We start from the raw sequence: 25,307 nt of genomic DNA, 5'->3' as shown, positions 1-25,307 counted from the left end.
GTCATCACATTATTACTACACACATAGACTTTCTGTTCAGTATTTCTTTGAAAAACAAAAGTTCAATCCCTGTTTTTTTTTCTTTCTTTTTTTTTTTAAACTGGTATAATCTAAAATTAACCAAATTTCTTCATCATACACAAATATGTTTTTACCTCGTCCTGCTCCAGTAAGATGAGTCGAACAACCACAATGTTGATAGCGTTTCCAATACTGGCCTCTCTGAACAGACCCGCCACCTGAAGAAAAAAAAAAAAAAAAGGTTAATTCAACTTTTTGACGTCACATGATTCCTACTTACCATGACACTGGGTAGACCAAAATAATCATAATGATGACATTTATACAATATATAGTCTGTTTCTATATAATTTGTTCCATATAATAGGCCTTTCTGTATGGTGTGACCATAACTGAGACAAACCAAAGCTAGCAGGTAGCTGCCATGAGTTATATGTAGTAGAGAGTTTGGAATATATCAGAATTTTAAAACTTCCTTATGCAGAAAAGTCACCAGTCAGACCTTGAAATTATGTTTTTTTTTAATTAAAAAGAAATAATTACAAAAAAAAAAAAAAGAAATGTATTACAGTTGCGTAAGAGCCATTACTGCAGCAACTGACTGTGTGAGTTATTAGACTGTTGGATTTGGATGCATACACTTAACCAAAGCATTCACATATTTACTCAAAACCTAACAATGGATGAAACATTTCCCTTTTCAGAAACACCTTGTCCTCTGGGTATCATGATTCCTTTTATGCCTCAAGCACTTCACAACAAGATCTGAGTCATTCAGAGACTTTTTTGGGGGATGTAAACAGAAAATGGCCTCAGACCTCAGGAGGTTTGATACAGTGCATCTAGCATTTTGACAACATCCAACTTCTCAACATTTAAGCTTTTAGAACTATTTATTCAACGTGTTTTCACTAAAGTGTTAAAAGTCTAAGTGCCTAGACCTTTAAAAGGCTGACAATATATGATTGTAACTTGTAATCACATCAATTTAAACTTTTTAAATTCACTTTTCAAATCTTTGTAGTTGTATACCACACAAATTACAACAAATGTTATGAAAGTAACCTTTTATATCCAAAGCATCAAAACCTAATGAGAAACCAAAGTGTAAAAAACACATATTAAAAAGTCTATAGCTTTGACAGCGACTCGAGTTCTTGAGCCGAGGCGGCATGTGACAATTCAGGTAGCCGCTTTATGAATGGCAGGAGGCAGGATAGGACTGATTAGTGGAGAACGGGGAAGGATCAAAGCTCATCGTACTGAAGTGAAAGCCGTGAAAGGAAGGTCACGGGTTACGGGAACTCATGAGGTTTGAGAGTGTGAGCATCATTATCAGCTGGATCGACGGAGGCTTCCTCACAGATAAACAACCACCCTTATTAGAAATTCTCTTTCCAAAAATGATAATATGACAAGATTGGGCAGGTGTGCAGAGGTGACAAAGTATGCAGTGTGTGAACGGTGACTTCATTTTCTTCTCTATTGTTTATCTTGTGAATAAAAACAGACCTGCAGCTATGTAAGGCTCATGAATTTTTTTTTTGCAGCAATGTGCTGTTGTGCTGTGTTTCCTCTCCAACCACAAACCGTGCATTTTCACCTAGTTCTGAGGGTTAAATAGTGCTTGCATCTGCAGTATCTTCACTGCATGTCCTTAGGGTCTGCTTGTTTGTAAATACACAGTGGCAATAAATATCCCAGAGGAAATACAATAATTTACTATTAGATCACCATGTGAAAGGAAGTTGGGGCCTATTTTTGGTGAAAGGGCATCCAACTTCTTTCTGCTGAGATTGACTGTCCCGGCTGTTACAAGTGTGTAAATCCTACCACTGGGTGCACACAGTACACTAGCATACAAAAATATGAACCTTTTGTGAAGTTGACAACTTCAAGAGAGCATCTGTGACGAGACAATGGAGCAGCTGGGGGCTGAGGAAGATGATGCCATTACTTATTGTTTGGACACGTGTGAGAGGTTGCTTCCCTTGATGCTGTGCAAAATTGTTTTCACAAACTGAATTGTTTGGGAGTTCAAAGCAGGAGTGTAAAGGACTCAAAAAAAGATTCAGGAGAGGATGTGGTGAATAATGGCTGCTTCCTCCGTGTATTATTGTCTGTTAAATCAGTTAATCTGTGGGCTTCTCTGTCAGTGAATTCCCTTTCCTGATATTCAGTCCTCTGATAGCATTTCCAGTAGCCGCGGTCCGAGCAGACATGACCGTATTTTGGAAAAAAAACCCACTCATATGCTGATCAAGAACAGCCAAGGAGTCAGTTTACTTAACCTCTGAGTGGAAGGTAGTAATAACATTTCTTGTGAGAGGCTAAGGAGTCATGGTGGAAAAAGGACAGATGAGAAAGATTTAATCCAGTCATTTTGTTACTTGACCAGAGGACTGAAAAACTGAAACAGAATCTGGTCTGAAACAGGAGTATCATCCAAAACATTTAATAAGATGTTCAGACATCCTGTAAGGATCTCCAAAAGTATTTTTTAGTAGTAGTTTGAACCTATGAAACTATTCTGTAATCTTAGCTTTAACCGTGTCATTCAATCACTCATAATAATTTTATTACAAAAATATTACAGAGCTAAAATGAACACATGTAACATAATATCTGAAGCTCTGATATTCTATGTATATACTCTGCTTTCTATGTTTTCAACCACACTGATTTCAGAGACTGGAGCTGACTCAGGTATCATCGCATGAAAAAGACCATCACTAGCTAATCAAATCGCACATTCAGGCATGTGCTACATTTTTTAGCATCCCCCCGTATTTACTTGTGTTTCTGTAAGCCATGTACGTGTTGTCAAACTAGTGACATGTGTTTCTCAGTTGGCTCGTGTTTTTTATTAATTTTTTTTATTCCAGCGCACGTGATGAAGATGCGTTCTTCATTTGCTAATGGTTTGTCTGTTTGCATTTGCACCGCCGTAGAAATAGGCTTGTGTATGGATGACGAAATATGGCACAGGACTGCAACTTTACGGGAACACTTTTGACTATTTGGGGAACACGCTTGAAGTTGGATGAGAAGATCACTTCATTCCCACGTCTGTACGATGAATATGAAGCTACAGCCAGGGGGGCCGTTAGCTTAGCTTAGCATAAAGACTGGAAACAGGGGGAAACAGCTAGCCCTGCTCCGTCAATAAGTAACAAAATCTGCCTACCTTCACCTCTAAAACATTATATCTCATTTGCTTAATCTCTGCTAGTTGCTTGGCCGCCTCACTGTGACGACAGGGCTCAGGAAGGAAGTGAGTTAATAGTTCCAGCACGTAACCCTCTGTGAAACCACAACGTTTTGTATTTTTTGTGTGTATTTTGGTTTGTGTTCAGATTAAATATACGTGATATAATGTGTTAATTTTTAGGTTTTTTAGCTGTTTCTGGGCTTTTTTTTTTTTTTTTTAACTCTGGATAAAGCAAGGCTAGCTGTTTTCTCCTGTTCTCAGTCTTTATGCTAAGCTAAGCTAACTGCCCGATGGCTCAAAATCAATATTTACTGTGCAGACATGTGGGATCAGTCTTGAAAAAACTCTCAGCAGTTTTTCCCCAAACTATGAACTGTTCTTCAAATTCTGTGTACTGATAAATGCTTGGCGGGGATCAAACGGGCTGAAATTATATACTTCAAACCACCTGGACTTCGATGCAGGAAAACGCCATGTTAACGTTATAGCTGAAGTCACATACTTACAATGTTCATTATAGCCAGGACGTAGCTTTCCACAGCTTTGCTTCCATGATACTCCACCATTTTAGGGTCAGCCACCACCAGCGTTTCCACCCACTTCTCTCTGCTGACTGAGCGTTGACGAATTCTCCTCCTCCTTCTCCGCTGGCGTTGCTCCCAGCGCTCCCGCTGTCTCTCAGTGTCTTCAAAACTTTGATGGGAATCTCGACGTGGGAGATAGAAATACACATTTAAAACCTTCTTACTGAGGTGCAGTGTTTTTGTGGTATGAGTTTTAACTACTGGATATACTGTATACTCATGAACTCAAAGCACATCTTCTTGATCTCTACGATCTTGGATCAGCCAACTCAGAAATTTAAGTAGCTGATTTATGAGCTACTAAATTTCAATGTTTTTCTTTTTTACTTCTGACCTCTGCAGATTAGCCGGAGACTGACTCGTGAGACAAGACAAGAAAATTTGATCAGTCCTCATCTTCACTCTGGTCATTCAGTACTCTGTCTTTTGTGAAATGACTAAGACGCAGCATGGAACAAATAAAAAGAAAAGTGATTTACTTTTGACTCCGCAGGTACCGTTGAGAGGTTGTTTCCCTGAGATCGGCTGTATGACTGGACTCCAGGAGGGAGGGGATGCGTGGCGTTTGTAGATGGCATGAGCCTGTGGTGCTGAGGTCTCATGGCTCGGCTTCTCCAGAGGCTGAATAAAAAACTCTTCATCCGACAACTTGAACAGTCCTGTCTGAAGAAAAGAAAGGCTGCAAGTCAGTTTTGTCTTCATCCCTCTAAATATTTCATTAACTCTTTTAAATTCGATCATCACAGAGTTGTTGTTCAAATATTGAGCTATTTACAAAAAAAGCTCAATATTTAGAAAAGACATTGAAACAAAACAATGTTCTTTGTTTGAGCTTCTGCCATCACAGATATGTCATGAGCAGGCATGAGGTAACATCACTTTAGAGCAGCAATGATTAGTCAATTAATCAATGTGTTGATCAAAAGAAAATTAATCAGTAACTCTTTTGATAATCAATTAACCATTCAAAGTTATTTTTCAAGCAAAATTTGATTATTCCCAGTTCTTAAATGTAAGGATTAAATGCTTTCCTTTCTCTTACATTGTAGTAAACTGAATATTGTTTGATGTTTTATAGACCAATAACCAGCAGATTAAGTTTAAGTAAAATAATTGATAATTGCAGACCCACATGACCTAAGTATCCAGATGCAGGCTTTACAATATAATATTTTCATAGTACAATTTTCACAAAACAAGTACGAGTGATTTATTATCTCAATATAAATTCTTAAAAAAAGTATTACTAGATTTAAAAAAAATGTGTGTGCTTTTTTTATTAGTGTGACCATTCATGCATAATTTTATTTTTTGCTGATTAGTTTCATATTGAGAATGTTTTAATGTGGCTATGCTGCCTTACAAACTCAGCACATCCTGCAGCTGCTTCACAGTTAAACCCTTCAAATAGAGTTCCCATCCCATTAAGCGTTGGTTAGTAGGAAAGTTTTTTTGACTCCAACTCAAAAGTAAAAAAAATCTGCTGCCCTAAGAGAGGCTCTTATAAATATATAATTCGTATTGTAAATAAAAAATATGGTGTAGTTCCTGAAGAGAAAATTTGGAAGCCCACTATCCAGGGTGCGACTGACACAGGGGAATGTTACTACGCCCTAAACCACACTGGCATGGTGCCGAAACCAAATTCCAGTAACCCCCTCCACGTTCTGTTGAACATCCTTGCCTTATATTTAATTCCCTTCCACCTTATACCCCTGCTTTTCCCTCAACTGTCACAGCGTCATAGGGTCCCACTCAAGCTCAGACAGGAGGAGTGCTACTATATATAATATATAATATATAATATATATACATATACACATACACACATATATATATATATACATACATACATACATACATACATACATACATACATATATATATATATATATATATATATATATATATATATATATATATATATATACATACATACATACATACATACATACATACATACATATAATATATGTACATATGCTCATCTGCTACAAAGAGGATGATTCAGTACTCTGCTACGAAAATGTAGAGAGCAGTTCACTGAGTTCACTTACATGCATTTAAGCAATGTGAATGGATTAATAGAAACCTGATAAACATGGGTAGATGTGTGCTTGATAAACCTGATTGCCTTCCCACAAATATGTTTACCAGGAATTCTTTTTAAAGCTTAAGTGAGAGTGTGCATTTGGGGGAAAACAATTCTGAAAAGGAACGTATGTCACCAGCTCTAAGCCATATCTCAGTTATGTTGAGAAAGTCCAATTCATTGGTTGAGTTAAAGTCATTTAGGATAAAAGAAGTTTTATTAGTCAGAGACCTTACATATAGAGGGCAAAGCTAACAGGAGAGAAGCATTTATATTTTGTATTTCCACAAAATTCTAACAAACAGATGTGTAGCATTTACTCCACCACTCAAAGTAATTGATTTAGCAGGGAAAGAACAGGGTTTCCAGTATGGTGTCCATTGGTAATATGGACAAGAATAGGATGAGGTCGGACCGCAGTGTGATCCTTCCGCTAGGGGAAGCTAGTGTGGGCGTAAGATGTAATAGCCTTTGTTGTGGTAGTCAACCATGTCTGGAAGACATAACACCGTGCTGAAAATTAGCAGCAAGCATGCGACTGCCTAGCATATTCAGGTGAACACCGTCCCATCCATACAGAGAGGAGCGCTCCCAGAACAGGTCAAAGTCAAAGTTGTGAATAAATGCGATATTGTGTGCTGTTCTCATGGACTGGAGCCAAGTATGAAGGCCAAGAATCTTGCTAAAACGCCCAACAGCGCAACCCAGTGTGGGAATTGGGCCAGAAATAAAAGCGTTTTTTCCACAACGGTTTTGGAGATAAAAGAGACGGATAAAATCTCCTTTTTGTCAGCTTGGACTATTGACAGGCAGTATCATTCTTGCTGACGTGGATTATTACTTTCATAAATGTCAGGAATGCATTCAGGAGTCCTGGGAGTTTCTCCAGGATGTCAGGAGTAGTGGCTCTGGGAAAACAGCCAGCCTCATTAATGACGCAGGTGTTTCTAACTATGGAGTCCCCTATGATCAAGGTAGATGGGGGGGGCAATTCCACAGCCAGTCTTTGGATGGGCTGAATGTGAGGGAGCAGCATTGGAATTGGGAGTGACCAAATTGCTTGGACACCGGGGAGGACGGTTTACAAAAGATCCCGATGCAGAAGCTTCGCCTGTGGGGGTGGACAGCTGCGCCACTGGTCCACTGAGGAGGTGAATGGATCCATTTTACCCATCACCACAAAGCTGTTTCCCCGTTGGATTTCTCCATCAGGACCCAGGGTGGTAGCGGCAACGGGAGGTGGGTAAGCAATCGCAGCAGCCAGTGCAGCCGTTGCAGCGGATGTTGTCACAGCTCGGGCAGGGTCTGAATCCACATGGGAAGGAGCAGCGTTGGCGACAGGGCCATCAGCAGGATAAGCTGTGGCATCACCTGGTAGGCAAACAATTTGAGATGCTTGCCACGTCTGACTACCACCTCTGACCAGGTAGCCTGTGAGCTGGGAGTTGAACAGGAGGAGGGCCGACAATGTGATGATGGGTCCCAGAGGATGGTATTCGAGGTGGCTGAGTTCATCGCTGAGATTGTTTTGGACTGTGAGTCCTTTTTTCACAGTTAATCCGAGAGACGCCGGATATCCTCCTTAGAGATAATTTGTCTTTTTACTTTTAGAAAGTCCTCACAGGGCATAATAATATTAAATCTGTTGTTCGATGTTCACAGAATGTTCGCAGAAACTCCAGAGAGGCTTTCGTGGTGTTTAGCCGTACGCTCCGTTCAGTCGTTCAGTAGACTGGATTCATCTGACAGCAAACTTAAACCACATATAATTTAAAATCTGGACATCCAATAACATATGAAACCATGTCATTGGCATGTTATATTGTACAGCGGGGGTCAGCATTAGCTTCAATCATTGGCCAGTTTTTCTTTTTTTTTTTTCTTTAACCATTTTTTACTGGGGGATGCCAATGTTTTTCCAGGTGCAGTGAAGACTGAGGCATGTATGTTTTCAATTTGTTTAAATTTGCTTTTTTTATTTCTTTTAATTCATTTAAGAATGAAACTGATTCATAAAACTGGTTGTTCTACGATTGTATCTGTGGGCAGATATAACTTTTAACATTAGTAATTAAGGGCTGATAGTGTTACAGCAGGGCATGTTATAATTTCTTTGGCTAAAAATGACTCAAAGGATTATGTATTTTCTGTGTTACACTACGAAACTAAAGAGTAGAATATTTACATTTCTATCTAGACATTATATTACATTCGGTCTTCCGTCAAGAGGCATGTGAAAGTTTTTATGTAAAGAAAGTGAAACATCAGCTTATGTCAGGGGACCAACAAAAATAACAGTAATAAAAAAAATAAATATATACTCAGTTGTCAGTTTATTAGGAACACTTAGCTGAAACTAATGCGGTCTTATAGAACAGTCCTGTAATATATCCTCCTTCATGAAGGGTTTCAATGTTCAGTTTTTGTTGAAACTGTGTTAAAGAGGTGTTGATTCAACTGGATAATCATGGATGTAGTTTGTGGTGCTGTCGAACTGTACTGCACTATGTTAACAATTTTTCCTATTATTTCGTTCATCCCATTCAAATCACTAGGGGCCAGCTAGACAACAGGCACACCTCTTTCTACAAAAGCAACACGAACTACAGCCCTCAAAATTACCTCATTACAGCTGAATCAACACCTCTTTAACACAGTTTCAACAAAAACTGAACTGAACTTCTTCAGTGTTTCAGTACTATCCATATTATGTGAGCAGTGTCTCACTTGCCACCCTTTGTCCTATAATTTTAGGACAATGATCTATAATGCAAAGACAAAGCAGCCAAGGACTCTTTTAGGGCCAAACAGAAGAATGTGTTTCACTTGCTGTAGACCAGAAAAAAAGAAAAGGCCCCAAAACAAGCAAGGAGTGAAACTGGCTACTGTATAGTCCTGGCAGATCCACATCAATGTGGATACAATTTGTCTGTGTGGGTTGTACACGTCAGAAAGTGAATGTCTGCAAAAGATTAACAATTAATAATTCAATAAAATTTCTTTTAAGTTTATTTTTGTTTGTCAAATTACTTTGGCTCTCTTCTAAAATCGGGTGAAAATAAAAGTGAGTGTGGATTAGTGCTTATGTTCTAGAGTGTACTGAAGTGACCACTTCATTAAGGGTTCCCCGTGGAGGTTTTAACCTCCAGTATCACTGTGGAGTAGGTTTTTCGTGAGTAGATCCCCATTCTGTTTGTCTTGTGCACATGCAAAAGGGCGCACATGCACGGACATGCAGGTGACATGATACACAGTCCTACCAATGGTTTAACACCGTGTTTAACAATGTGCCACGAAATGCAGCAATGGGCCAGCAAAGACAGGGAAGAAGACGGCAAGCAAGTAAGCATGGCTATAAACGAAGCACGATTTAAAATATCTTAAAAAAAAAAAATCGGCCCTTCAAATGTTTTATGAGGAAGGAAATGTATTCAACACATTTGTTGGACTCGGGGAAAACACACAATGAATTCTGTTTGTTTACAAGAAAGCTTTATCTTTAAGCATTTCTGATAAGTAGAAAGATGTAGTTAGATGTAGTAAATACAGCTACTCAGAGACAGCTTCTCTTTTGAGAAAAAAATGCAGTCATTAATAATTTTGTTGGTGGAAAGGCTTTAGGAGACGCTCACAAACCAAGGCTAAGCATATGTAAACAAACATGAGCGTGTAAGAAGATACAGTATATTTCATATGAACGCATATAACTTTAAAGCAGATGGGACATATATTTTGTATCTGTACCCCACCACAATGGATTTGAAATGAAGCCACCAAGATGTGGCTGAAGTGTAGACTTTCCCTTTTAATTCAAGGGGTTTAACAGAAATATCGCATGAACCGTTAATGAAAACACAGCCATTTTCAGAGGCTGCTCTCAAGACAGCATGAACCAAAATCTCAAAGTACTGTTTCCGGAATCTCACTGACTCCATACCTCAAACAATTCAGGTTGCATATACATGACAATGCTTTTCAGTTCCACAGAGGACACTTCTTCAGGTGCACTATAAAGTAGCCAGGCAGTTAGAAATACCCTTCTCAAGCCAGAAGAGAAAATTGTTTTGACAAGTGGCAGAGCATAATTTACCCGCAACGAATTATAAAAGACTAAAATACCCCACTTCTTTTCTTACTGGCTTAAGGCAATGTTTGTTTACTTTAAGTGGAGTTGGCAAGTCTGATGTTGATGAAATTAAAGTCTCAGCTGGATCGGCTTTGCAGGTGAATATGGTCAAGCATACTGAGTATAAACATTTCTCAATGGAAATTTGGTCTAGTTGAAACAAAAAGAAACTGCTTGACGGAAGGATTTTATGTTTTAAAACAAATTTAATCAATATCAAAGAGATTACTGTATTGACACGGCTTTTAATCCATGTGTTGATTCTAGATTTGACTGCAACCGTTGAGGTGTAACAGAGCATGTGGAAAAAAAGTTGTATAAAGCCTTTTGTTAAATCTGATCAACTGTGGTGCCACTGGGTCTGAAGATTACAGGTTTGAAAAAAAAAAAAGGAAAATTATTTTGGTGTATTTACCTTTAACTGACATTGTTTAGTGAAGAGAGGCAGACAGTAAACGTAGGGAGAGAGAGAGAGTGGGTGACATTTAACAAAGCTCCACAGAAAGTTATGCCTTTTTCCCAGCAGACATTTTTACTCGTCATTGAAGGAAAAGCACCGGTGCTGCCACAATCACTATCGGTGGCTCTGTCCTGTTCAAGTGTCCCAGTAAGCCATGGCAGTGTGACAGTGAGCCAATACGCAAAATACCAGGTCCCTGGAACATCTAAATGGAATTCCACCATCATTCATTTCATCATTCACACGTGTGCTTTTTACGCTTTGACGTTCCAGGACGTCCTGTATAGGAGTGACCAGATCGTGGCCTGTAGCTGGATTCCTGCTGTGAGCTTGCAAGTGCGCTGAAGAGAGTGTCACCTCAGCCTCAACGGTTACATGGTGAATACTTCAGTGGAAAAATGGCGGCGCGGTAAATGTTTACCGCAAAGCCTAAAGGTGGTTTTGCATGTGTGTGTGTGTGTGTGTGTGTGTGTATGTGTGTACATATACAGTATTTGCGCCACTGCTTGCAAACATGGTGTTCAAGGGGAAACATTGGTAGTTTCACGGATTCGTCAGACTGTGTACGTCTTCTGGCTGGAGTAAAGCACTTAAGTTGCAAGTCTGAATGGAGGACAACCTCAGACACACCTATGTTCCGGGAATATCCATCCAGGCTGTGTAGCCGTTTAAATGACCCTTAGGTTGTCAGATAAGTCCCAGGTTTGTTAATCTTTTTGGACAGTTTTGGATATTAACTCCTTATTACGTCTACTTCACTTAGCTCCGAATACAGCCCTCTACTGCAGCTGACACCTCTGCGGTAAACTTGAATACAACTTCCAATGCACTTTAAGCTTTTAAGTAACTTTAACTAGTCTGTTTATCCACTCACCAGTCCATCACAGGTACTTATGGCTGCGTTCCCTTTCACAGCGGCCCCGTCCCACACTTCACCTAAGAAATGGCACTGGGACGAGCCAGGGGGATGGATCCGGGCCCCATCCAGGCCACCGTACCTCCGCTCTGTCAAGAAGCCTGGAGCCAGCAGGTGCGTGTTGAGGGTGAGGTTAAAGTTCAAACTGTGGCCGCCGTGCCACAACTGGTAGAAGACTCGGTCAAAGTCCGCTGGTCTCTCTGCGGCTTCCCGGCGCTGTACACGGCGAGCATGGTGGGACAGGAAGTTGGACAGGAAGTGACCCCTGGCATCCACTCTAGTGGGGTGAACCACTTCATACTGAGGCGGATCCTCTAGAAATCTCTCTGTCAAAGCCATGGTGGGAAGAGAAGAAGTAAGAGAAGAAGAGTTGTTAAATCATGGCGAAGAGGAGGGTAATTAAGTAATAACCTGTCTGCAAAGCTGTAAACAAAACTATAATTGTGTCTAATCTGCACTTTTTATGTTGGAATACCGCTGCAGTGTAGTGCCTGTTAGAGCAACAATGCTTCAAACAGGATTCTTGTCATCTATTACTTTTTGCTCTCACGTGCAGCAGGTTTGATAGAGTCAGTGAAACTTGATCTTCCGATAACAATAACACTCCTTAATTTTCCTTAAGCATGAAAGGCAGTGTGCAAAAGATCTCCCATTTGTGAAAAAAAAAAACAAAAAGGTAAAGAAAACATAAGAAGAGGGATTACCGGCGGTCAGCTCTTCTCAGTTCTATGCATGGTGACTGTAGTACACATTTTTCCAACACCATGCATTCAAATGTCTCCAGTTTATTTTTTTCAGCGGAGATTGAGTCTTGCTAAACACGGCATATCTTGTTAATTTAGTTCATCACAGTGAATAATCAAGGTTTATGTTTTGTGTGCGCTTTCAGTACACACACACACACACACACACACACACATGAAATGAGAAAGAAATTGCACGTGAAACTAGAATTTGAAGAATTTGAGATGACTTTAATGGATCATGACCAGATTTTTCTCAAACAGGAGAAACCAGAGGACTGAAATCGGGCAAGTAACTGTATCCAAAAAAATCCCGGCGCTACACCGCATGCGTGAATTCATGGTGTGTCTATATGAAGAATTATTCTCATAAAAAAGGTTTTTTTTTTCCATCGAACTATTATTTATGAACCATGTTAAGCAACCAAATACCTAGAGGGATTGAAAGTTCAATCAGCAGCAGCTTCAGGATTTGACTGTACAGTATCATGAAAACTATTTTCCCTTTTATCCTACATGAAAATGTTTTCAAAATGCATAATGAATAATCAAATTATTGCACATTAAGATGATGTTTTAGGGATAATTTTGCATGTGATTTTTTTTAGATAAAGACACAAACGTATTCACTGGATTTCCCCAAGATGAGTACAAACAGAGCTACAGATTATGAGAGATGAGGCAAACAGATCAGTTGAAATCTAAAGAACCAAACAGACTTGTGATAAGCACAAACTGTATCGACAAATGTGGCCAATCTGCACAAGGAAAAGAAACATCAGGATAATTACTGGTGTCAAAACAACTGCTGTTTCACAATTAAGTCTAATTTATTCTGTATTGCTCATAGTACAAATAAGACACTTGTATCATCATTTCAGGGCACACTGCCTTTGCATGTAGATAATCTGCACTGTACTGCTCCTAAACCTTCATAAATCCCTCATTAGCTTCATCTCATTCAAGAGAAATGAGCAGAATGCAAAACAATGATTTCAACCCGGCCTTGTGACAGGTCTCTCTCCATTCAACATTGCATTAGATTATCGGCACAAATATTTTCGAGAATACGTCAGTGCAGAGAGATGTTAGATGTGTTTGGCAGCCAGCTGTTTGGAATGTCTCACTGAATGAAGAGTGAGAAGAACACTCACATTTGTACCTTTTGTAAGGCCACTGAAGGTATATTCACTTTTATTCCTCGATGCATAGACTGTGTCAGCTACAGCCAAGGTAAAATCAGACTGAATGTTACATATTAGATAAATAAATGGCGATAAATCAGTGGTCATGAATCTGAATCCCTTTAAACTCTGCACAATTTGGGCTTCAACAAAGCTCTAATATTCCTCGAAAGGTTTTGATTTATGGCGAAAATCATGGCTGCCATCAGTCAATCAGAATGACTGTCTTTCATTATACGTATTTTTGTTGAACCAGATGGAGATTTTAATTTTCTAAATATTTACTAAATAAAAATGTATAGGGCCTCCGCCTAGGTATGTGCTCTCTGGTTGACTTGAAGTTCCTTATGCGATGCTCCTTTTCATGGAGGGGATTTCATAACACCTGAGGGATTTTTCTCCCTCTGTAATAACTCCCTGTAGCACCTTAAATAACAAAATACACACAAGTATATAACTTTAAATTCCAGAGACTTCTTTACAGCTTCCCATTAAGCAGCTTTGCCCTGTAGGTCTACAAGCAATTATTTGCCGTGAGAAAAAAAAAAAAAAAAGAGGGTATGAAATTCAATTTAAAATGCATTATCCCTGGTGATCAGAAACAATCATCCTTGTTAAAAAAAAAAAAAAAAAAAACATACTGTGAAGAAAAAAAACAGCAACTTGTGATTGCATGAGTAGTAGCAGGCATCTTTAAGTGGATGCCAGGAGGTCCTCAGAAAAAAAGAGCGAAACTGATAAAGCTCCTATTAATGCAATCTGAATAGAAATTAGCTAATTAAATTGGTGTTATGACAACTGTTCCCTCTCCCCACTCTTCTGTAACTAAAATGAATAAATCTGTGTATTTCTGTACCAACTAATAACTATAAAAAAAAAATCCTCAAATGTCTTTTCAAGAGCATTTAAAATCTCATTCTTAGTATTTCAAAAATAAACTTTGGGATTCCTGTGCCAGTGTTTATCAACTGTTTGGCAGATGCTACCCCCCAGGGACACATGCTTGTCTATAATGCCTGGCAGTCCTTTGTTTTTCTGTCCAGACGCCTTGTTCGGCTTGTTTCCACTAACTCAGGAAAGGCCTGACTTTTAACATCCAAACCACGTACCAAAGGGGAGGCTCAGAGGATGAGAGTGCAGTGAGTGAAGGCGGGTGAGTGAATCCTACGAGCCGAGGACGGACTGATGCGATGAAGATCCGCTGGGCCCTGACAACTAATACAATTTGCAAAGTAGAATGGAAACCAGCTCCGTTGGGTAATTCCATGTCAAATCAACAGATGCCTCCTGCCATCTTGGATTTGTTTCATACTTCATGTAGATAATGTCACTGTACCCAACAACTAGTGTGCAAAATTTTCGGCTTGTATCTTCTTTAGCCTCTGAGACACGAGGGCTGAAAAACATGGAGGCTAAAAAAATTGCAAAGTTCTACAAGTCATTACTTTTGACTATTCATGCTACATGCTTAAAATGTTCAGAGATTGCTCTACACTATTATGCGTCTTTAACTTCTACAATGTTTGGCCTACGGTTGCGTATTTGCCAAGTTGTGGCTTGCTGAAAATTGTATTTAAAAATATTCTTTCATGCTTTGGAGCCCACTATAGCTTCCCACTGAGCCACGTCAGATCTTTGAAATTTTGGTATATAATACTCATGTTACAGCTCTGTCTTAGCAACTAGGTGCATGTCTGAAAGAAATCGAAGCTTCCGATTTATGAGCTTTCCGTGGTGTCTCTAAGATTTGCAGTTGGACCGGGAGAGAGGATGTCTGTTGAGTTCCTGTTTTGCATATCAGTGAAGACCATTGTACCCCACTTACACCAGCTGGCAGGCAGTATACACTTCCACCAGATTTCGAAATGGGCATCATTGCAGTGTTCAAACTCTTAAAGTAAACACTATTTCTTTGAAGCTTTCAATTTCCTGACATTGCCTTAATTCAATTGTACCATTGTTTTTTTTGCAAAATGACAGTTTGTATTGAAATATTGGCTTGTTTGCTAACTTAAATATAGTATGATTCAAGGTCCGAGCTTCATATTTTGTGCATTTACTAATTGCTGTTGCTGTCGCACTTGAAATCAGAAATTGCGATTTCTTTCAGACATGCCCCTAGTTGCTGAGAAAGGACTATAACATGAGTATTAGATCTGACATGGTTCAGTGTAGCGGGCTTTAAAGCATGAAGTAATATTTTAAATACAATTTTCAGCAAAACATAACTTGACAAATACACAACCGTAGTCCAAGCATTGTAGAAGTTAAAGACACATAATAGTGTGGAGCAATCTCTGAACATTTTAAGCATGTAGCATCAATAGTCAAAAGTAAGGACTGTGCAATTTTGTTTTTCACAACACTGGCTTAATATGGCCACTGTCTCTTTTTTAAAGCCTCCATGTCTCAGAAACTAAGGAAGATAAAAGCCGAAATTTTTGCACACTAGTTGTAGGGCACAGTGACATTATCTACATGAAGTATGAGGCAAATCCAAGATGTCAGGAGGCCTCGGTTGATTTGACATGGAATTACCCCATTGTGAGAATATTAATGATGCATCCTGTAGACTCCCAAAGTGAAACTCTGCTTCCTGCCCCTTCACCAGTGGGGGTCAGAGGTCAGCGTCTGTCACAGAGCAGCAGCAGTTCCCTGAGATTCTGTCTTTGGCTGAAGGGCACTGTGGAGAGGGCGGATGGAGCCTCAGCCTCTGACGATTCATTGGAAAGAAGGTCTCCACCACACAGAGTTAAACCCCGGGCTTAATTGCTATGGTCAGCCCGAGCCTTTGTAAACACAAGTCACTGCTGGCCTCCCCCTCTCAGTGCGAGCTGCTGGCCCCATTCCGCTTTTTACTGGGCTCGGCGAGATGCGCTTATGGGGCAATTGTGCACGGCAGAAGCCGACAGAGCGCCAGAGGCCGTCGTGATATCGCGAATCTGTGGATTCAAAAGTTCAAAGAGGTTTTTCGTTTCAGGGCGCACTAACCTGGTTCATGTGGCAGCCCCAGCGTCTTGCAGTTTTCCAGGACCGTCAGAAGTGCGATGAAGAAGTGAATGGGAGAAACGCTTTGTCCAAAAGCGTGAAGCCCGCGGTCCAAACGGGTCATTTTGTCAGGACGCCGGCCTGTATTTGAGAAACATTTAATGCCTTTTTAACACCGCGTCGACTGTCCATTCAAATGATTTCCATCTGGGCTGGATGCACTTTTCGCTTTGTTTGCCACCAAGCACTTAAACTGTGTCAGTCCCAACAAACTTCTCCAATGTAGGCCTGGGCATGGTGTGCCTCCACGGGGCGTTTTTGTTGCACACTCAGTCCTTTGCAGTCTTGTTTGTATGTCGGTGTCAACGCTTGCTTACGAGTCGCAGTCCCCTCCGTCCTCCATCAGTCTCCTCCCGACAGCCAGTGACAGCTTAAAACTTTCCTCTGCAAACTTTCGCAGAGCCACCCCCACAGATGGGTGGACTCAAGACAATGGTCTATCTTTTTCAGGAGGGCTGGAGGCTTAAAGGGGAATGCTACTCCAAGAAATTCGGATCAGGTCTCACAGTCCAGTTGGCAGTGGTTCCGCAACGGGGGTCCTCCGGGTTCTCGGTGGGTCAGACGAGGACCGGTTTCGGTGTTGTTTCACTCGCTCGGAGTCTGGGGAATGTTTTCAGATCAGGGCCTGCAGTCTGCGCACTGTCACCTCCCACTTGCGCTGAAAGGGTAAACGGACAAGTCTCCTCCGGTGGTAACCCTTGGCACAAAACCTCCATAGTCGTGAAGTGTGGCTGAAAGCACAGAGTTCACTGAGGTTCCTAAACTTTAAAAACCTTTGGAAACCGTGCACCTACTCGCAGCCATTTAAACACAACGTCTCAAACGTAAGGTGCTTTTTAAATTTATATTAGAGAGACGGTGGTAAAGGGGTTTTAATACCAACAATCAAATATAAACAAGTGGAATAAAGTCTACTGAAAAAAAATGGTCATTAAGCTCTTCAGCATTGTTTTACTTTATTAGGAGTCTTTACCTGCCCAAGCTTAGCGCCCCCTCTAGCGGGGGAATGAGGGCACTACTGACCACTGATGCAAGGATAATGCCTCTGTGTTTAGGCTTTAGATGCCGCACATCAATTCGGGTGTGTTGTAATAGTCCTGCATTTAATTATAATCGTGCATCCATTTGAATAGGGCAGGGGCGCGCTTAAACGCACACTGACATGGGTGATGATGCCTCAAAGACGGGGGGGGGTCTTTATTTTACTGCAATGCTAAGGGCTCCGAGTCTTATTCCCTGTATTTTATTCGAATTCTCTTGATGGAAAGTTGTTGTTGTTTTCACAAATGAATCCGTCCGACGCGCTTTACGCACGGATCCCCCGTGCGTCGTGCCTGCCACCCCCGCGGCCTAACGAGTCGAACACGCTTGTGAAAGTTATAAATGTGAATCCGCGGGCACCAGACCGTAACCAGTCCGGCCGCCTCTGCCGCTGGACTCGGGAGGCTTTGTGCGCAAATTCTACGGCTGCGGACTGTCTGCTTCTCTGTCACGTCTCAGTCGACCAATCGCGGCTCAGCAGAAGGAGCGGCACCTCTACTTAAACGCAGACTCGGGGGTCAGCTGTCATTCAGAGGGGTGCGATGCAGGTAAAAAGCCGCTGAATCGCGGCACAGAGCTGAGAGACTCTCGCATGGGGCGCTTGTGCTCTGCTTTTCTAGCCCGCGCGCACAGTAGAAAGTCTGGTGTGAGTCCAGGCAACGAACTTTAACGATGGATGAAATATTCAACTACAGCGGAGCGCTGAACCGAAGTTCGCCCGGCGATGAGAGATTTAGTTTCGAAGACATCGATGTCAGCGCGGACGGCAGCCCCATCCTAAGGATACTCATCTCCGTGGTGTACTCTGTAGTCTGCGCGGTGGGTTTGGTGGGGAACCTGCTCGTGTTTTTCCTCATGAGGCTGCGACAAGGCCGAAAGAGGTCCACCATCAACGTCTTCATCATCAACTTGGCAGTGACCGACTTCCAGTTCGTGCTGACCCTGCCCTTCTGGGCCGTGGACACCGCGCTGGACTTCAGCTGGCCGTTTGGAGACGCCATGTGCAAAATCGTCCTCTCCATCACCGTGATGAACATGTACGCCAGCGTCTTTTTTCTCACCGCCATGAGCGTGACCCGCTACTGGTCGGTCGCCTCGGCTCTGAAGAAAAAAACCTGCCGCAGGTCACGCTGTGTGAAGTGGGTGTGCGCGGTGCTGTGGGTGGCTGCAACGGTGGCCACGGCCCCGACAGCCGTCTTCTCCGCCGTGACCGTCGTCGCTGGGGAAAAACTCTGCCTCCTCAGGTTTCCCGAGGGGCACGACTGGCTCGCCCTCTATCACATCCAGAAAATACTGATGGCCTTTATCATCCCCATGCTCGTGGTCTGCGTCAACTATCTGATGCTCCTGCGCTTCGTGAGGCAGCGGAGCATGGAGGGCAGCAACCCTAAACGGAGATCCAGGGTCACCAAATCTGTCGCCATAGTGGTTTTGTCTTTCTTCTGCTGCTGGATGCCAAATCACGCCATCACCTTCTGGGGTGTCCTGGTCAAATTTAACGCAGTCAACTGGGATAAAACGTATTACACGGTGCACACGTACGTGTTCCCGGTCACTGTGTGCTTGGCGCACGCGAACAGCTGCTTGAACCCGGTGCTCTACTGCCTGATGAGGCCCGAGATCCGGAAGATGCTCGGCGGTCTGTTCTGGACAGTTTCCACTCCACCCTCGGGCAAGGGCTGCGCGACGCGCGCTTTCACGCCGAGGGAGACCCGGGGAGTCGTGCCTCTCCAGATTATGGACAACGGGGAGTACACGCTGTCCATCGTAGCCCGCAAAGGCTCACCGAGCTCCAAAATGATCCCATACACCTGATAACTCCAGTCCTGAAGAAACGTAGATCGAATCTACCCCCCCCCCCTTGCACTGGTTGTCCACCTGTAGCTGTGATTATTCGTGCGCAATGCTTCTGCTGGTGTCTCAGTCTGAACATTTTACTGGACACTTGGTACAGATCCACATCATATTATGTATTTGTTGTCACCGTGGCATAGATAATGTGCGGCAAGTGTAACGTGACATTAATTTGCTTTCCTAAAACCGTGACATTGGATTTCTCTTTCCTTTCTCGCCTTGAAAATGCAGCTGCCCCCCCCCTTGTAAGATTACTTTTATGATGTGAAAATGAGCGACGGGAACACAAGGGGACAAACGCCCCTGACCGGATTCGAACAGGGACATGGCGGGATCTTAGACACAGGAATTTCCCAGCAAAATGTGGGATCCTGTAAAAGGACTTATCGTGGATATGGCGATTACAATGGAGTCACAAGGTTGTAATGTTTTCATGTACACCCTGTAAAGCCTGTCTGCAAATAAATTGCCTTTTTCCTTCCGAGGTGATGAGTGGCAGATTTTTTTTTCCAAAGCAAACTGCATTGAATTTGGTTTCCCTGCTTTCATTTTCAAAACTATGCCTCACTGTAGATATCACACAGGCTGACCTCCCAGAACCTCTTCAGTTCCAAGGCATCGTTAATTCTCTAGCCAATAGTCTGTATTTTCACACAGTAAAAAGTAATTCACAATACCCGTGCTCCTGTATTGACACACAGCTGTGCTCAGCCACTACTCCAAGTACATTAAAAAGAGTATCTTATATATATTTTCACATTAACTTTTATTACTTTGATGATATGAGTTTCCTCTCATATCATCAAAGACACATGTGGACACTCTTGTCCTGCTGGTAGATGGAGCAGGTGCATTTCTGGAGCTCCAAACCTATTTCCGTCACGTGGACTGCTTGACTGAATACCCTCTGCAGAACATCTGGCCCCAAACCCATTTAGAAACTGCTCATTAACAATCTACAACTGCAGACCTGATGGAGTGTTGCAGAACGCTTTATGAATGATATTTATAATTGCAAGTGACTGACTAGCATTTGCTAATAGCTCATTAGAAATCGAGAAACCCAGAGTGGTTTTTCGCCAACATTAAAAACGCCATTATTACGGAACAGAAACCCACAGCCATAGTACATACTTCATACTTACTGAGTGCAGAGGTTCCGGCTGTCACCTGGCACCTGGCAGTGGGTGCAGGTTCTCCTCAGAGGATTCAGCAAACAACAAGCAGGAGAGCCCGGGCCTGTCTGTGTGCTAGTGACTGTCTCTCCCTGTCCCTCCTTCTGCCTCCTCGTGCCGGGAGGCCTCTTCGTTTGCTGTGGTCTGTCCACGATGCTGCAAGGGAGGGTGTACAGTGACGATCGCAAAGTGTCCAAACTTCAGACTTTTCCCCAAAGCAACAAGTGTTTGGAATCTCAATGTACTATGATCAGTCCATATTGTTGATGTGTGTGATTTTCTTACCTCAATTTTCCTCGAAGGGCTTCAAAACCTGCACAGCACGTGGCCCCCTCTCTCTTTAGACCCGTGACTTGGATAAGGAGAGAACAACAAGAAACCTCAGGAAGAGCAGCAGAGGAGTTATCCCTCTTCAGAGGACAGACAGTAGACCCTGAATGCTAAATACTTTGTTTTTGGCTTAATATCGGGAGCGTTACTTTAAGCGGAAATGATTCAATATGTATTTTGTCCGTAGTGCAGCAATTTACTTGAGTTACTACTAAAGTAGTTGTACAAGGGGGCTCTGTGGATTTAAATCATAATCTCCAGTTCCACCTTTATTCAAAATTAGATTTCGGTGACTTAATGGTCCAATTACATATTTTGTCCACACAAATGACAGGTTACATGAATGGTCACACTTATAATGGGCGAGTTTGACTTGTAGATGGAAAATTATTGTTGTGGCTGATCGGTATGTACTGTGTGATTGGGTCAAAGACTGTTACTCGACTTAAAAGTAAAAGCAGCTGATGTGTAAATCAGACGTTTTAACTCGACATATTTGATGATTTACCGCACGTGGCCTTGATGGTGTATTAGGTTTCTGAAAATAAAAACCCAGTTAAGTTTTAGAAAATATATGTTAATTAAAACATCTCCATGACATTTCTCCACAACCTCTCCGTGGCATTTGAGTCCTGTTCACAGTGAAACATTGCTGTATTAACTCTGCACGGGCAGTTTACTTCGTTTACTTCTGACTTCGGCTGTGAGGTGTAAATACTGCAGTTATCATGACAGGAAAGCCCGATTGCTTTGGCAACAGACTAATTTGATTCATGTACTCCGGGAGGATTATCCGTACTTAACCAACACTTAAAGGGTACACACACATCCTGTATGTACTGCATGTCCTACATATTGAATTTCATTGCTGTACTTTAATGCTTTGGCAATTTATTCGAGCTTATGAGCCAGCAATCATGCTGCACAGAGGGTTTGTATCCTGAGCTGCTCCTTTCATTTTTTCCAAAGTTTTCACTTTGCTTTGGAGGCAGTCACTGAGCAGACAAATGAGAATAAATCCCCATTGTGCGTTTACAGTGGAATCTGGGTTTGATTTTGATAAACAACTTGCATTTACCTCGATTCTTCATATTTAATGGCTGCTTTCCCCCTTTTTTCTTTTTTTTCCCTTTAATCTTATTACATTTGCTGCTACGAGTGTCTAATTTCCCCCTCAGGCATCAATATGCTTTCAGTGCAGTACTGCCAGTGGCAGATGGTTAGCATGTTTCGCTAAGCACTACATGGGTGCCCGTGTTCATTTATTACATATTTTGTTTGTTTAACTCAGACACCAACGCACAAAAAAAAAAAAAAAACACTTTCAGTGATTGTCATTTGCCTTTAGATTAGATTTTGCAGATGTCATTGACAGCACTGCCGCCTGAACAAAAATCTGTGGATTTGAAATAGCTTTGACCAGCAGGTGGCACAAACACCTGTGTGTTCGGAGGCAAAGCAGTCTTTGTGATGCTGGAAATAATGGTCTGAGGTTTAAGCTAAGACAGGACCCATGTGGTGAAATTGTTAGCTTGAATTCTGTACAGAAACCTCACATTTGTTTTTCTCCTGTTGCTCTGGAGACACTCGCTAAAGTCTGGGGAAGTAGCCCTGTGTTAGAAACTGGAGAAACAGAGTTTCGAAGACCTGATATGACACATGTGTGATCAAAGGAACAGATGCTGCCAAGATGCTTTATGGGGAAATGTAGGATCCAGCGAGCCCCCCACCTTAAGGAGGGTGGAGCACTGAGTCGCTGGAGTGTCAGTCAACAGATTGGGAAATACTGTATGTTTATGCGCTTCATGTTCTGGCAGTAATGAGAAGATTGGTACCGCTCACTAATTTTTTGTTGAGGCAGGTCAGTAGATCTTAGCACAAACACTGGAAACAGGGGGATTCATTTAGCCTGGATCTTTTACTGCTAATTCTTGGCCTCGTACGGTAACATTCAGCAGGATATAATGTGTTAAACCGTGAACTTCAGAAGTGCTAGAAGGTGTATTTTTGTTTGGACAGACCCACGCTAGTTGTCCTCCAGTTTTCAGTCTTTGTGCTAAGCTAACCAGCCGCCGGCTGTAGCTTCATATTTAGCTAGTTAACAGACCAGATTCAGGAGTAGCGTCGATCTTCTCATCTCTTGGAAAGAATGACCAAGCATATTTCCCAAAAATGTCGAACATTTGCTTTCAAAGTTTAATTAACAGAGACATGGTATTTTTGGCAGTAAGTGGCAACTGTGACGTAAGTGAAAGCTGTAAAATAAATCTCTCTTTTTTTCAAACACCTGCTCTTCTTCCCTAAGCCTAACCATTTTCTACCTCTCTCTCGATCTGTGTTTGATCAGTTGGCAGAAAACATATAAGCATCAACTTCCGCTTTTTCTGGCCTCCTCTTTTTGCAGTTGAAACTCCTCAGGTATTCATTAAAAAGACATTCATAGACATATACAATGGTTTATTTGTTGGCGTATTACAGCTCTTCACACCTCATCAAAACAGAACACAATGACATTCATTGGTAACACCAGGAGAGCGCCGACATGTTGTAAGCAATGCACATTCACTCAACTCATTTTTTATGGCATCTGATTATCATTTAGTTACAATTCTATTTAAGAATTATTTTGTTCAAAATACTGAAAAAATTGCCAGCAGTATTTTATGCACACCCTTTGCTCTGATGCAGTGCATGTTAAAAGGCATGCATCTGACTCATATTGTGACAGGTTCAGTAACACAAAGCCGGCTTGTTTAATTTGCCTTGTAGCTTAAGTTACAAAGTAATGCCATAAACCTACAGGAAAATACTTAAAACTATTATAATAAGGAAAGGGTATAAAAAGCTAGTTGACTATTTACAAAATTCAAGTTAATTTTGTACAAAGTAAAAGTGCATCAAATGTTTAAAGACCATCCTGCATGGTTTTTCAGAATGGAGATATTAAAAGAAAAGGAGTGAACTCTCAGGAGAGGATACATATTTAGAAGATTCTTCTCTACAGCAAAAGATTTAGAAATTCTCTGAAAGTTAAACGTCACAAATCTTCTTTGTACTCTGGTTAATTTAGTTCAGTTTTGTTTCTTCATAAGTTATTATGCAAGTCAACTGAACCTGTTGCAGATAAAATCTTTTAAACATCGAATTCATTATACAGTATAGTAACTTTACATTTGCGGTAGGTTTTGGGTGGCAAGTCACCCTTGAGGTTTTTCATGTCTTTAGAAATTTACCATAAGAGTTAAATAAATACACACCAGGAAGAGACAAAAGATTGATTGGCTTACATTTGCCTCAAAGGCAAATTGTGGCCTGAAATTCTTGGAACACATCGATCAAAGCTCGCTCTATCCATCCTTTCAGACGGCCAGAAAAAGCACCAGAGCTCCAGCCCGAAGCCAAGAAAACGAGAGCTCCAAGGTCTTTGAAGGGACGACACCGAGGGCACTGGAATACATAGACAAAGTAGGCCCCGATGTCGTAACAGTGCAGGAATGCTAATTGACTGTGACAGTGCTGACTCTTGGGGGTCATGGGTTGTGGCGTGGGACTGATCCAGTGCACTGAAAAAGCCTTGCTTCAGCGTGCTTGCAGAGCTGTCTATGCGGTGCCACTGTTGTGTTGGGGAGCAGGGGGAGCTGGGTTGGTCCCTGAGTGTCGGGTCCCCTGTGGAAAAGGTGTCTGCTGGGGGCCCTCAGCCTGCGTTACCGTTCTTCGGCCACTTTCCCCTCCTCGTCTCTCCGCTTCTGTCTCTGGAAGAAGCCGAGCTGGGTGGGACAGCAGTCAAATACAGCTTCAGTGGCACACAAATGGAACAATGACTTTCTAATATCAAATGCACCTCTAATTTAACAAGTTTCAATCTAAATTTAAACTAAAATTGATAAGATTAAGAGTCTGCAGCCATGCTAACGGCTCTGTGAGGCTGCACTTAGGCCTCACAGAGCTCATCATGCTAACACGCTCACAATGACAATGCTAACATGCAGATGTTTACCAGGTACAATGTTCACTATGTTCTCCATCTTACTTTAGCGTGTTAGCACTCTAACATTTTTCAATGTATATCTACGTCAAATTTCATTAAAGCTGAAATGAATAGCTGATCAATTGAGTAGCTGATCAACAGAAAATGAATTGGCAACCATTTTGATAATCGTAACTGATTTAATGTATCGGTCATTTTTCTAAGCATAAATGTCAAATATCACTGTCTACAGCCTCCGTTCTGCTTCCAACTGTGAATATGTGATGCTTTTCTGGCTCGTCTACAGCGATTAACTTAATGTCTCTTGGTTTTGGAGAGTTGGTTGGACATTTGAAGATGTCACGTTCTCTCACAATTTCTGACATTTCATGGCAGTCCATGAAATAATTGTTGACTTACACAGTTTCCCCTCGCAAACAAACACGCACGAGTCAGGAGCAGTTATGTGATTACAGGCTGACCTGCTCTATCACCTGAGCTAGAGCCACCAATTTTATTACAACTTAATTGAATGATTGATTTAATTGATATGAT

At 41.6% G+C, this 25,307-nt stretch overlaps 3 protein-coding genes across 7 annotated transcripts in view; 1 reads left to right on the top strand and 2 right to left on the bottom strand.

The window, feature by feature from the left end:
* LOC120795117 (A disintegrin and metalloproteinase with thrombospondin motifs 7) overlaps positions 1–16,840 on the bottom strand; it is a 69,823-nt gene extending 52,983 nt beyond the window's left edge. Inside the window, exons 1-5 of the mRNA XM_040136677.1 lie at positions 16,329–16,840; positions 11,369–11,736; positions 4,296–4,479; positions 3,739–3,938; positions 156–239 (exon numbers count right to left, since the gene is read on the bottom strand). Of these exons, the coding sequence (XP_039992611.1) occupies positions 156–239; positions 3,739–3,938; positions 4,296–4,479; positions 11,369–11,736; positions 16,329–16,449 (957 nt within the window). The 5' untranslated portion in view covers positions 16,450–16,840. The remainder of the gene's footprint in view (positions 1–155; positions 240–3,738; positions 3,939–4,295; positions 4,480–11,368; positions 11,737–16,328) is intronic.
* Positions 16,841–17,973: 1,133 nt separating this feature from the next.
* LOC120793360 (relaxin-3 receptor 1-like) lies at positions 17,974–19,241 on the top strand. Its single transcript, XM_040133366.1, has one exon. The coding sequence runs from the start codon at positions 18,099–18,101 to the stop codon at positions 19,239–19,241; it is 1,143 nt and encodes a 380-aa protein (XP_039989300.1). The 5' UTR covers positions 17,974–18,098.
* Positions 19,242–23,064: 3,823 nt separating this feature from the next.
* The window catches only part of itga11a (integrin, alpha 11a), a 66,643-nt gene continuing 64,400 nt past the window's right edge, over positions 23,065–25,307 (bottom strand). For all 5 annotated transcript variants that reach the window (XM_040136893.1, XM_040136921.1, XM_040136883.1 and 2 more), the window contains one exon: positions 23,065–24,552. In XM_040136893.1, the coding sequence (XP_039992827.1) occupies positions 24,490–24,552 (63 nt within the window). In that variant the 3' untranslated portion in view covers positions 23,065–24,489. The remainder of the gene's footprint in view (positions 24,553–25,307) is intronic.

Source organism: Xiphias gladius, chromosome 1, assembly GCF_016859285.1.
Source record: "Xiphias gladius isolate SHS-SW01 ecotype Sanya breed wild chromosome 1, ASM1685928v1, whole genome shotgun sequence".
NCBI lineage: Eukaryota > Metazoa > Chordata > Actinopteri > Istiophoriformes > Xiphiidae > Xiphias > Xiphias gladius.
The sequence above is the reverse complement of the archived record's forward strand: the minus strand, read 5'-3'. Positions and strand labels throughout refer to the sequence as shown.